The sequence below is a fragment of the Psammomys obesus genome, unplaced genomic scaffold (assembly GCF_907164565.1).
Source record: "Psammomys obesus unplaced genomic scaffold, mPsaObe1.curated_primary_1811, whole genome shotgun sequence".
Classification (NCBI taxonomy): domain Eukaryota; kingdom Metazoa; phylum Chordata; class Mammalia; order Rodentia; family Muridae; genus Psammomys; species Psammomys obesus.
Genome location: NW_026591872.1, coordinates 5,568,889 through 5,583,266, shown reverse-complemented (window position 1 = coordinate 5,583,266; position 14,378 = coordinate 5,568,889). Strand labels below are relative to the sequence as shown.

The window sequence follows — 14,378 nt, the reverse complement described above, 5'->3', positions numbered from 1 at the left end:
ATTTCTCTTTTTGTTGAGGTCTAGCTTTAGGCCATGGTATTCTGATTGGATATAAGGGATTATTTCGATCTTCTTGTATTTGTTGAGGCTTGTATTGTGCCAGACTATATGGTCAAATTTTGAGAAGGTTCCAAGAAGCGCTGGGTTTGGTTGAAAAATTCTGTAGACATCTATTAGGGCCATTTTATTTAGGACCTCTGTATGTTTCATTATTTCCCTATTGAACTTCTGTCTAGATAATCTGTCCCTTGGTGGGAGTGGAGTGTTGAAGTTTCCCACTATTAAACTTTTGGGATCGATGTGTGATTTAAGCTTTAATAATGTTTCATTTACAAATGTAGGTGCTTTTGTATTTGGGGCATAGATGTTCAGGATTGTGATGTCCTCCTGGTGGATTTTTTTCTTTGATGAAAATGAAGTACCCCTCCTCATCTTTTTTGATTAATTTTGTTTGAAAGTCTATTTTATTAGATATTATGATAGCTACCCCAGCTTGGTTTTTGTGTCCTTTTGCTAGGAAAACATTTTTCCAGCCCTTTACTCTGAGTTAGTGTTTATCTTTGTTGCAAATGTGTGTTTTTTGAGTGCAGCAGAAAGTTGGATCTTGTTTCCGCAACCATTCTGCTAGTCTTTGTCTTTTTATGGAGAGTTGAGTCCATTCATTTTGATAGATAACAGTGACCAATGAATGTTAGTTCTTTTTATTGTGGAGTTGGTGGTGTTACTATGTTTCCATATTTGCGTTCTTTTATTTATTTTTGTTGTTGTTGTGTACTTATCTATATCCTGTCTTTTCTTGGGTGTAGTTGTTTTTGTTGGATTGGAGTTTTCCTTCTAGTATCTTCTGTAGGGCTCATTTGCTGTGAAGATATTGTTTAAGTGTAGTTTTTAATGGAATATTTTGTTTTTTCCGTCTCTGTAGATTGAAAGCTTTGCTGGGTTTAGTAATCTAGGTTGGCATCTGTGGTCTCTTGGAGTCTGCATGTCTTCCTCTTCTGGCTCTCTTAGTTTCTGATAAGATGTCTGGTGTGATTCTTATAAATCTACCTTTATATTTTACTTTGCCTTTTTTCCTTGCTGCTTTTAATATTTTTTTCTTTCTTCTGTAGATTTAGTGTTTTGCCTATTATGTGACACGAGGAGTCTCTATTCTGGTCTAGTGTATTTGGTGGTCTGTAGGCCTCTTGTATGCTAATTGTCATCTCTTTCTTTAAGTTGGAAACATTTTCTTCTATGATTTTTTTTGAAAATTTTTTTCTTTGGAACCTGGAAGCTTCTTTTTCATATATTCTTATTATTCTCATATTTTTATCTTCTCATGGTGTCATTGATTTCTTGGTTGTTTTGTTTTTGGAACTTTTCTGATTGTTCTTTTCCTTTGAGAGATGTATTAATTTCCGCAATTTTATCTTTTTTTTAAATTTTTTATTAATTACACTTTATTCATTTTGTATCCCCCCATAAGCCCCTCCCTCCTCCCCTCCTGATCCCACCATCCCTCCCCTTTCTGCATGCATGCCACTCCCCAAGTCCACTGATAGGGGAGGTTCTCCTCTCCTTTCTGGTTTTAGTCTATCAGTTCTCATCAAAAGTGGCTGCATTGTCCTCTACTGTGGCCTGGTAAGGCTGCTCCCCCCTCAGGGGGAGGTGATCAAAGAGCAGACCAATCTGATTGTGTCAGAGGCAGTCCCTCTTCCCATTACTATGTAACCCACTTGGACACTGACCAGTCATGGGCTACATCTGTGCAGGGATTCTAGGTTATCTCCATGAATAGTCCTTCTGTTCTGTTGCTCTCCTTGTGGAGACCCTGTCCTCTCCAGCTCTTATTTTTTCCCACTTCTTACATAAAATTCCATTCACTCTGCCCAAAAGTTGGCCAACAGGCTCAGCATCTGCTTTGACAGTCTGCAGGGCAGAGGCTTTCAGAGGCCCTCTGTGGCAGGTTCCTAGGTTGTTTCCTGTTTTCTTCTTCTGGCTTTCAGAAGCCCTCTGTAGCAGGTTTCTAGGTTGTTTCCTATTTTCTTCTTCTTCTGATGTCCATCCTCTTTGCCTTTCAGGATGGGAATTGAGCATTTTAGTTAGGGTCCTCTCTTTTGCTTAGTTTGTTTAGATGTACAGATTTTAGTGGGTTTATTCTATGTTGTATGTTTATATGAGTGAGTATATACCATGTGTGTCTTTTTGCTTCTGGAACAACTCACTCAGGATGATCCTTTCCAGGTCCCACCATTTACCTGCAAATTTCATGATTTCCTTAATTTTCATTGCTGAGTAATATTCCATTGTATAAATGTACCACAATTTCTGCATCCATTCTTCAGTTGAGGGGCATCTGGGTTGTTTCCAGCTTCTGGCTATTACAAATAAAGCTGCTACAAACATGGTTGAGCAAATGTCCTTTTGTGTACTTGAGCCTCTTTTGGGTATATGCCTAGGAGTGGTATGGCTGGATCTTGGGGAAGCACTATTCTTAGTTGTCTGAGAAAGCACCAGATTGATTTCCAGAGTGGTTGTACCAGTTTACATTCCCACCAGCAGTGGAGAAGGGTTCCCCTTTCTCCACAACCTCTCCAGCATGTGTTGTCCCTTGAGATTTTCATCTTGGCCATTCTGATGGGTGTAAGGTGAAATCTCAGGGTTGTTTTGATTTGCATTTCCCTAATGGCTAATGAGGTTGAGCATTTCTTTAAGTGCTTCTCTGCCATTCGATATTCCTCTACAGAGAATTCTCTGTTTAGCTCTGTTCCCCATTTTTTAAGTGGATTACTTGGTTTGCTGCTTTTCAGCTTCTTTAGTTCTTTATATATACTGGATATTAGCCCTCTGTCAGATAAAGGGTTGGTGAAGATTCTTTCCCAATCTGTGGGTAGTCGCTTTGTTTTGATGACGGTGTCCTTTGCTTTGCAGAAGCTTTTCAGTTTCATGAGGTCCCATTTATTAATTGTTGCTCTTAGAGCCTGTGCTGTTGGTGTTCTTTTCAGGAAGTTTCTCCTGTACCAATGAGTTCTAGGGTATTCCCCACTTTTTTTTCTAGCCGATTTAATGTGTCTGGTTTTATGTTGAGGTCTTTGATCCACTTGGATTTCAGTTTTGTGCAGGGTGATAAGTATGGATTATTTTTGTTTTTCTACATGTAGACATCCAGTTGGACCAGCACCAACTGCCAAACCATGAGCTCGGGAGATCTTTCCATCTTCTGATATCTTCTTCTAATTCTTTCTTCAGAGACTTGAAATTTTTTTCATACAAGTCTTTGACTTGCTTGGTTAGGGTTACTCCGAGGTACCTTATGTCATTTGTGGCTATTGTGAAGGGTGTTGTTTCTCTAATTTCTTTCTCAGCCCTTTTTTCTTTTGTATACAGGAGGGCTACTGATTTTTTTTTTTTTTTAGTTAATTTTGTATCCGGCCACTTTGCTGAAGGCGTTTATCAGCTGTAGGAGCCTTCTCAGCTTTTTGGATATAGTCACTGGATGGCCGGTGTTTTTCAGGAGTTGCTACAGCTCACCTCAGGCATACAGACCTGGGTAGTAACTGTGGTCCTGATTAGTCAAGAGGGCTCTCCTCTCACCAGGAGAAGTCCTGGAGACAGCTGCCCTCCTTCTGGGTTTCTTGCTGTAAATTTAGTGATCAGCTGCTGTAACCTGTGTGTCCCGTGGTTTGGTAGGTTTTGTTAGGGATAACTGGTTGTCCCTTGGAGCAGTATCTGGGGGTTGATCTCAGGGTTCCCGGTCTTTTGTAGGTCTGAGGTTGGGGCTCTGTGCCCCAGAACCCAAGAGGTAATCTGTGGCGGGTGAGTACTGCTCTCCTGGTAACAGCAGGCTATCTGGGGCACAGCAGTTCCCTGGGTTGGGTCAGTCTGTGGGACCTTTTCCGGGGATATACTGGGTTGCCTAAGTCTGTCCCCTTTGCTTCGTTCCTTGTTCCTTGTGAGGGTTTCTCCAGACAGTGACTCTAAGACTCTGGTGTCTTGGGACACACAGTTCTGTCTGTAAGGAGTGGTTGGTACAAAGCAGGCCTCTGGGCTGGCGGAGCATGTGCCCGCCTGCTAGTCTGAGGGAGTTGGGTTCCCAATAACTCTGTGATCCCTGCTTGGGCCCGGATCTGTGATGGCTGGGCGTACTCGCCTGTTTGCGATCTTCGGTCTGCTAGACTTTCCCCAGGCATAGCCTAGGTGACCCCAGCAGCACGGTTTCTTCCTTCCCTGTGGGGCCCTCTCCGGACAGGGGTTCCCAGTCTCTGTTGCACTGGAGCGTGCAGCTCGAATGTACTGGTGAGCTGGGCGTGCAGCGGGTACCCGTGGTCCTGGAGACCTTCCCGGGAAAGACTGGGTAACCTGTGATCAGACTTGCAACTTTTCTTCCCCGTGGGGTTTTCTTGCGACTGGGACTCCCCGTCTCAGGTACCCTTGTGCCCACGGATCAGCCTGGGAAAGTGATCAGGACACGCAGGTTTGCGGCTCCAGCCTGGAAACCCAAAGCCCGCGTTACCCGGGATTTCTTCCATGTTCTGGCTGGGCAGCCGAGAGTGGACCCTCCCCTCACCTGGAAAACATGATCGATCGCTGTAGTTTTAGGACCCAGAGTTCAGTCTCCTGGTCACTGCACAGAGAGTGCTGTCCCGCTTCTCAGACACAGTGCTCTCCATCTTTTGTATTCTGTTGGTGATGTTTACCTTTTTGGTTCCTCATCTTTTCTCTAAGTTCTCCATTTCCAGGGTTTTCTTTATTGATTCTAATTCTGTTTTCATGTCTTGCACTATTTCCTTCATCTGTCTAAATGTGAATTATTGTCTTTCCTTGATGCCCTCTACTTTTTTGTTTGTTTCCTCTCTACATGCCTCTACTTGTGCCTCTACATGTGCCCCTATTTGTTTGGCTGTACGTCTTTGAAAACTTTGTTTGTTTCCTCTTTATGTGCCTCTAATAACTGGATAAGCATAGTTTTAAGATAATTTTTCTGTGTTTCCAATGATTTAAAATATCCATTATTTTGGGGGTTGCTGCTGAAGCCATGATATCCTATTTATGTTGTATATGTTCTTATGCAGACCTCTAGCCATCTGCTTACGCATAATCTTCACTCTTTGTTCCTGGAGTCTGTACTTCAGACTGGGTCCATCTTTCTTTGGTGTCTTGAGTATTCTTCAGGAGGATCAGAGAAGACCACTAGTTTGAGAGTGGATGTGGCATTTCAGCTGTAGCTAAGAAAGGAAGTTTACAGGCATATGTGCATAAACACTGGAGTGTGTATGGAATTTTGCCTTCAAGGACAGGGTGCTTGAGCATCTAGATGCCTGGAAGAGTAGAGCATAAGCACAGGTGGAGTTGTTGGCACAGTTTGCAGGTGCAATGTGTATGCACAGGTGCCCTGAATGTCTCAGTGGCCCACAGGTCTGTCTTACTCTCCTCCAGGTATTCAGATCTGTCTGGGTTGCACCATCTTGGCTCCAGGAATTGTTTGCCTGGACTCCACTGGGAGACCCTCAGAACCTTGCCTTCCATGTTGTCCCAATGATCCCTTAGTTGCCCACAGTGGGTGTGTAGGTAGAAGGGATCTGATATCTGGCTGTTAGCTTATAGGGACTCTGGATCTAGGCCTCTGAATGTACTCACTTGAAGGAGCACTCCCTTGCTCACAGGCCTAATTGGAATACAAAGGGGTTCCCCCTGTTCTCTATTCTCATATTTGGGCCTGAAAGGGCAAGTGAAAGTGTAGGAGATCTGTCAGCTTAGTGATGTCCACTGTTTATCTGCTAGGCAGGGAGACTCCTACTTTGGGCCACTGCATCTGCAGTCCCATTCACCAAGCATGGAGGCTCCTGATTGGGGCAGCAGCAGCCTACCACAGCCACAGACCTGAGGCCAGTACAGAGGCAGATTCTGCCATCTGGGTCACTGAGCAGGGAGGCTCATGCTTGGGCTAACCACTGACGCCTCTGCCAAGCAGGGAGGCCCGTACTTGGGCCAAGGGGAAGTGCAGGGGGTATCGAATATCCTCCACTTTCCTCCCAGGAGATGGTCACAGGTGACCTGGATCCAAACTTGCCCAGCTTGCAGGTTGTCCCCTCTCATGCAGGAAGCCTCAATGTAGATGCTCTGGCTTCAGCTACCTCCTCCCCACTCATCAATTTTGGAGTTTTTGATCCTGTGTCCCTCAGATAAGGTGCACGCTGTTTGCATGTTACCTTGGACTCTCTGCTTGTATGTTTCTTTAATGGGCTCTTAATTTTATGTCAGGTGAACACAAAGAACAGGGATCATGGTTTGTTTTTAAAGTGTTTGGTATGGAGATAGAATTTATGGCTGATAAATGCAAAGATTAAATGAAATAAGACCAATTTAAACTTTCTCTATTGAGGTATAAAACCTCCCTTCTTAAAATGGAAGTGAAACAACTCTCTTTCATCGTTGTGTATTCCTCCCCTCCCCCACTGCCACATAACATAATATTCCACAGGAAGATATTTTAAGCTACCATATCAAACAAAGTTATGCTTGTACAAACTGAACATCTGCTCTCACAGACAAGGAACTTCTGAATTTCATAGATTTGGCTATTAGTATTATCCAAAAACATCCAAACTCACAATCATAGTGTCAGTTTAAAGCTCACTTTGCCTTCACAACTATTACCATCACTTGTCAGATATTGACAAGTGAATAATGATGGTTCATAGGCACCACTTGGAATCCTATGAAAGTGTACTCACTCAGTGCTTGTATTTGAAGATTCCTCTATTCAGTCACATTAAAATTTGACAAGCTCTGTTTTGGACTCTTCTTTATTGTTCTTATCTCTTTCTCCTGCTTTCCATCAATACTAAAGTGCTTTTCAGAGAAATGTACATTTTCTACAGAAATTATTTATGCTTCCCCTAAATTCAAGTATTTGTGTCATTTCACCTGAATCAATGATATATACTTCCTATGTTGTTTCTTGTGTCTCCCTCTAATTCCTTCCTACAATCTGCCTCAGGATTTGAGTAAAGCATGCAGACATTTCCTGTTTTGGCAGCTGTGCAGTTTTGCTGAAGTTTGTGCATAACAGGCTATTACTATATCTCTGAGCTATACTGTAGCCCTTTCCTCTATTAAAATATAATTACCTACTTAATTAATTAATTGCTTCACTTTATATCCTGTTTTAACCCCATCCCTCCTTATCTCTCAGCCCCTCTTCCCCTCTCACTCCCCTCGCCTATTCCTCAGCAAAGGAGAGGCCCCTTTACCATACAAGCCAACTCATCAAGTTCTATCATAACCTAGTGTGTTCTCTTCCCCCATGCCCTGGGAAAACAGTTACTCCAAGATGAAGTAATTGAAAAGCTGGCAAGAGAGTCCATGTCAGATATATCCCCCACTCCCATTATTAGGGAACCCACATGAAACCTGAGCTGCCCATCAGCTACCTCTTTTTAGGGGCCTAGGTCCAGTTCATGCAAGGTCTTTGGTTGATGCTTCAGTCTCAGCAGGTACCTCTTGGCCCTGATTAGTAGGCTCCATTGGTATTGTTATGAAGCTCCTATAACCTCCAGGCTCTTTTCTCCTTCTCACCCCTCTTTTCCATAAGACTCCCTACACATTGCCCAATGGTTGGCTGTGAGTCTCAGCATCTGTTTCAAGGCTCTGCTCTGTGGAGCCTCTCAGAGGACAACTCTTCTTGACTTCTGTCTGCCAGCATAGCAGAGTATCGTTAATAATGTCAGAGGTTGGTTCTTTCTCATGGAGTGGGCATTAGGTTGGATCAGGCATAGGTTGGACCTTCCCTCTGTTTCTGTTATGTCTGCTCTATCTTTATCCCTGCACATCTTGTAGGAAGGGTGGATTTTGAGTAGAAGTTTTTGTGGATGGGTTGGTGTTCCCTTCCCTCTACTAGAGGAAGATGTCCACTTCTCTCTCTATGGCCCCTGCTACTAGGTGTCTCTGCTAGAGTCTCTCTCATATCCCCCCAGAAGCCTACTCTTATTTAGGTCTCAAGCTTGTCAGAGAGATGCCCTCACCCTCAGTTTCTCTTTCTTCTACAGGCCTTTTTTCCTCCAGTCCCCATTCTCCCAAGGTCTGATTTCCAGCCTAATTTCTCTCTGTGTTTCCCCTCCTACCTTATTCCTTTCAACCATTACCTCTGTCTATTCTATTTCCCCTTCTGAGTGAGATTTTAAGCATCCTTCCTTGGATCCTCCATGTTACTTATTTTCCTAGGGTCTGTGCATTGTTGTGTACTTATCCTGTATGATGAGGCTAAAATCCACTTATAAATGAGCAAATACCACGTGTGTCTTCATGGGCCTGGGTTATCTTGCTCAGGATAATCTTTTCTAGCTTCATCTATTTGACTGCAAATTTCATGATTTCTTTCTTTTCGATAGCTGAGTAGTATTCCATTGTATTTATGTGTCACCGTTTCTTTATGCATTCTTCAATTGAAGGATATCTAGGTTATTTCCATCTTACACCCATCAGAATGGGTAAGATTAAAAACTCAAGTGACAAAACATGCTGGAGAGGATGTGAAGAAAGGGGAACCCTCTTCCATTGCTGGTGGGAGCATAAACTTGTACAACCACTTTGGAAATCAAAATGGCTCTTTCTCAGAAAATTAGTAATAGCTCTACCTCAAGAGTCAGCTATAACACTCCTGGGTATATACCACCCCCCAAAAAAAAGCTCCACCACACAACAATGACACTTTCTCAAATAGAGTTATAGCCCCTATATTCAGAATAGCCAGAACTGGAAACAATCTACTAAAATTTTTAATGAGACATGTGAAAGACTTAAACTGGTATTACCCTACAGAAAGAATAATGATCCTAAGAGGGTCTGTCTCTGGCATGAGACAGTGGCAGGCTTTAGGATCATCTCCCACTGGGAGTTGCAGCCTTGCCAGGCTACAGAGGAAGACAATGCAGACAGTCTTGATGAGACCAGATAGACTAGGGTCAGATAGAAGAAGGGAAGGAAGACTTCCCCTATCAGTGGACTAAGGAAGGGCCATAGGGGGAAAAGAGGGATGGAGGGTGGGATTGAGAGGAGATGAGGGAGAGAGCCACAGCAGGGATACAAAGTGAAAAATTATGATCAATATTCAATAGTTTTTTAAAGGAGTGTTACCAAATAAAAATTCCAGTGCAAGATATAGGATATCAACCTTCCAGTAGTTGTTAATCAGTGATAACATGGAGATCCCCCCCAAAGCAATGTAGGCTATTGCCATTATTTGTAGTTGTCCACCAGAACTTGATGGTAAGACCTTATTGAAAAAGCCACCATAAACTTTGCTGAGAAGATTAGAAATCAAGCTGATGGTGACATGGGGGATTCTTCACTATTTTCAAAGTACCAAAAGGTGATATATGTCTACTGAGAGAGAAAAATCAACTGTCTTACCCATATGTCAACATTGTGAAGTTTAACAATGACTAACCTAGGAATGTATGCTGATGGGAATAATAGTGGCATGAATGTATTGACGTAATTATCTACTTTGTTACATTATTGAAGGCCCACTTCAAAACAGGAAAAGCATGGTTAGTCCTATACTTCTGATTAAGAGTCAAAAGCTGATGAGTTCATCGGTCCCATGAGTGAAACTACTAGTATTAGTTTACTAAACGGACACAGTATCAAGTTTTCATCCAGATGTGTATCACACCTATAGATCAGTGCAAGTGTAACTGTCTGGCTTTATCAGAGATGCAACTTTGTACACGGGACAGTGGTTAACACAAAAATTCACAACTGGTCAAAAATACAAAGAACAAATGCCTATGGTGTGTTCATCTATACATGAACCACCTCTAACACACTCCTCCCCCACAAAGGCTCAGGAAACATCATGGAAAAGAAGGCAGAATAATTGTATGAAACAGAGTTTGTGTATAACAGTGGTGAAACTGTTTCTATGGACATGCCTGAACAATAACTGCAGAAGGTCAAGCCAATCTTTCTAGTGTGGACAGGGAGAGACTCACAAACTTCCACTTGTAGCTGAGGAATTATTAACAGATGAAGGCTTCTGGAGTAGAGCAAGTTAGTTGACTTTATTGGTATGATCCCTGGTAGTATAATCATGTTCTGCTGGTAGACACACAAAAATTTGTATGTGGCAGCATACTTGTTGTGAACTTGAACATCTTGTGGATATGTGCCTAGGAATGGTATAGCTGGATCTTGACGAAGCACTATTCCTAATTGTCTGAGAAAGCTCCAGATTGATTTCCAAAGTGGTTGTACCAGTTGACATTCCTACCTGCAATAGAGGAGGGTTCCCTTTTCTCCACAACCTCTCCAGCATGCGTTGTCTCTTGAGTTTTTGATCTTAGCCATTCTGATGGGTGTAAGGAGAAATCTCAGGGTCGTTTTGATTTGCATCTCTCTGATGGCTAGGGATGTTGAACATCTCCTTATGTGTTTTTCTGTAATTCTATATTCTTCTACAGAGAATTCTCTGTTTAGCACCATACCCCATTTTTTAACTTGGTTGCTTGAATTATTGCCTTTTAACTTCTTTAGTTCTTTATATATTCCAGATATCAGCCCTCTGTCAGATGTTGGGTTGGTGAAGATCCTTTCTCAATATGTAGGCTGTCGTTTTGTTCTGATGACAGTGTCCTTTGCTTTACAAAAGCTTTTCAGTTTCATGAGGTCCCATTTATTGATTTTTGCTCTTAGGGCCTGTGCTTGTCTTATTTTGTATATAAAAAATATATTATTTTTTTATTTTTGAAATAATAATATAATTACATCATTTATCCCTTCCCTTTCTTCCATCTCAAGCATCCCATATATCCCTCCTTGCTCTGATTCAAATGCATGGACTCTTTATTTCATTAATTGATGTTACATTCATATTTGCACCTGTATATACATATATATTTTTAAATATATCTGGCTAAGTCTGTTTAATGTTACTTGTATGTATGTTTTCAGGCCTGACAATTTGGCATTGAATAATCAATTTGCTCTTTCCTGGAGAAGACTATTTTTTTTTTCACTCTCAGCATTTCTTGGTTGCCTATGGTGTTTTTTGTAGAGTTGAGACCCCGTGGACTTTCTCCCATCTACCTTGTCATATCTATTATTGGAAAAACCTTTTTCATTTCATGTTTTGGTAGTCATGTTGGTGAGACTTTATGGATGTAGCTTCTGTCACTCCTAAGAGACAAAAATCTCACCGCAATGCCTGATCCTGTGCCTCTTGGAATCATTCTTCATCCTCTTTTGCAGTATTCTCTGAGACTGCATTATGGAAGTCTTGTGTAGATGTATCCACTAGAACTGGGTTTCACTACTGTGCATTTTGTATGGTTGTGGCTTGTTGTAATAGCCCCTGTCTATTAATAGAGCAATTTTCATGACAAATGCTAAAAACTATACTTTTCTCTTCATAGTGCAGTTAGGAATTATCCTGTTTTAGTAACATGGTGGTTTTCATTTCTCAAAGATCCATGACATCACTATACCTGGTTAGGTGATAGTAACAGATATAGTATCCCTGTTGTTAAACATGTCTAAAGGCCTGTAAGGGAGTTGTTGATTACTGCCAAGATATGTATGCCATTACTTCACCCTTAATTTTACAGTGTCATACAAATTGTTATGGTGGTAATTGGTAGATGCCATAGCTGGGTAGGAACGCTGGTTGGTGCTCTACTTTGGAAGTTTATATGGCACCTCCTCTTACCATGAAATCCAGCCCTCAGGGACAAGGAATTCAGGTCATTTCTAACTCATGGTCCTTTGAGCCCTGTGCTCCAAATGCATGGTATCTTTATTATAAGGATGTATGCTCCACCTATTGAGGGCAACCAAGAACAATAGCAAAAAGCTGTATGTTTTGGAAGTCTCTTAAATACCTCCAACCAGCAATGCAAAAGTCTTCTAACACCTAGAATTTTAGGTTTGTTAGATTATCTTTGGCACTTGTAGAGATTATTGCTAGCTCAGAAGAAAATTTTGAGTTATACTATATATGCACATTTATACAAATAATTATGTGTATTATGGGTTTTCTTTAGATAAATCATTAATAATATTGTTCCTTATTGCCACACTGGGTTTACTTTTCACCTCATGAAATCCAGACATGTTGCATACAGGGCTGAATTGGAGGGAGTGAAATTTACTGTGATGAGTGGGTGTAGACCTGATCACAGTCAGCAAGAGTGCTAGAGAAACAGCCTTCTCTGGAGACACTTTTCAGTGAAACAAAACAAGAGCTATATAAACCTTGGGGAATGGGTAGAGGTTTGGGGGAAGAGTGTACATCATTGGCTGTACCAAGGCTCTGGAAATACTTCATTTGCATAAAGAGGAATTCCAGGTGTTTGCTGGATATGTTTTTTATAAGGAAAGAGGAAGTTTAACCTAAAACAGGACTACCTCAAATGTGACAGAGGTGGGGGTTGCAAGGCTACTTTGCACCATGATATGCAGGCCCAGAACAAGGGAGAAATGATCCTACTCTTGCAGGTCTTAAGACAAAATTTTTGAGGTTTGGATATGTCTCAACCCTACTCTTGCTCCAGCTGGCTACCCTGTTCACACAGCTCACCTACCCCACACCTTATGACTTTCTCAGATATTATTACTATTCTGAGTTATCTTTACTAATCAAATTCTTTTGACTGGTTCTCAAGACAATATAGACAATATGTCATCATTTCTCTCCAATCCTGTTTAGAACTCTTCTTTATATATGCATATCCTACAGCCTTCAGATCAAAATTTCATCTCATTGTGTATTAGTGCAAGCTTCCTTGCCACGTCCTTACATCTTTTACATAGCTATATTGAAATATTCTGCTTCTAAAACTTATGTTCAATGCCAAGACCCTTAATTTCCATTTTTATGACTCATTCATCCATTGAGTTATTGAATAATTATATAATGATCATGTGTGTGTGTGTGTGTGTGTGTGTGTGTGTGTGTGTGTGTGCGCACCTAGATGTGCAGGGGCTGGTAGGTAAAAGGGGGCTCCCTTCTCTGAGAAGAAGGGAAGCGAGAAAGGGGAAAGAAAGTGAAAGAGTGGGTGTGAGAGGAGAGGAAGGGGGAGGTCTGTTTGAGATGTAAAGTGAATAAATAATTTTTTAAAAGTCCCATTAGAAGATATTTAATTTGAGGAATACCTTGAAAGATACAGGGAGGAAGAAATGTTGAGTAGGTGGTTTTGATATATTTGTTCTTAAAAAGCTAAAAAGTATTGCTTTAAAAATTAAGATTAACAATATGTATAATTATCTCTTTTTAAAACCAGTGTTTCAGAAGGGAAGAACAATTGACACTGGAGAAGTTGACATTGGAGCACAGGTCATGCAGACCATTCCACCCGGCCTATTCTGGCGTTTCCAGATTACTATCCACCATCCTATATATATGAAATTCAATATTTCTTTAGCCAAGGACTCTCTGCTGGGAATTTATGGCAGAAGAAACATTCCACCTACACACACTCAGGTATTTGATATAATAGGTGTTTTCTTAAATCCTTTTAAGGGTACCATATCAAACACTTCACAGTTCAGATGTTGTGATTTGTAAATATTGTAGGATTCAAAATGAAGGCAAAAAAATCTTTGCAACAAAGAGATATCAATACTAATCACACTTTAATGAAAACACAGCAAGTAAAATTAAAGAATAGCACTTAACAAAGCATATTAAGAAAAGATAGTTTAAGAAAACATTCTTTAAACTTGATCTCTGCTTCCCAGAAAAAGGTCATCATGAGTTTCCCAGCCTTCTCATCTTAATTAGCTTAACTCTAGAGTCCATACCTTCCTCACTGGCTTTGTATATCCTTTTGCTATTATCTCAGTAATGGAATGCAGTTCAACCAGAAGATATATATATATATGTATATATATGATTTTTCTATAAGCAATCATTCAAAAGGATTCAAACATGCAAAACCTCTGCAGTTTCTATAGCCTATTTATAAATGGATACCATATTTTTATTTTTTTCTGCATTAATCCATTAATAACACTGGTCTATCTAAGATACAATTGAAAAGAATTAAACACTGTCTCCCAACAGTGATGGCTAGAGTCAAAACTTTATCTTCTGACCAAGTCAAATATAGTAAAAATGTCATTCAAATATGAATCACAAAACATAGTAACATATAAAACAATGTGTAGAGAAAGAAGATCCAGACAGTCCTCATGAGCCCTGATAGGCTAGGGTCAGATAGTAGGGGAGGAGGACTTCTCCTACCAATGGACAAGGAGAGGGGCATAGAGGGAGAAGAGGGAAGGAGACTGGGACTGGAAGGAAATAAGGGAGGGGGCTACAGACAAGATATAAAATGAACACATTGTAAAATAATAATAATAATAATAATAATAATAATAATAATAATAATAATAATAAT

The 14,378-nt window shown here is 40.8% G+C and overlaps 1 protein-coding gene across 1 annotated transcript in view; it reads left to right on the top strand.

Annotated features, from left to right (window-relative positions):
- Tenm1 (teneurin transmembrane protein 1) overlaps positions 1–14,378 on the top strand; it is a 1,167,432-nt gene that overhangs the window by 805,064 nt on the left and 347,990 nt on the right. Inside the window, exon 8 of the mRNA XM_055612144.1 lies at positions 13,260–13,459. Within this exon, the coding sequence (XP_055468119.1) occupies positions 13,260–13,459 (200 nt within the window). The remainder of the gene's footprint in view (positions 1–13,259; positions 13,460–14,378) is intronic.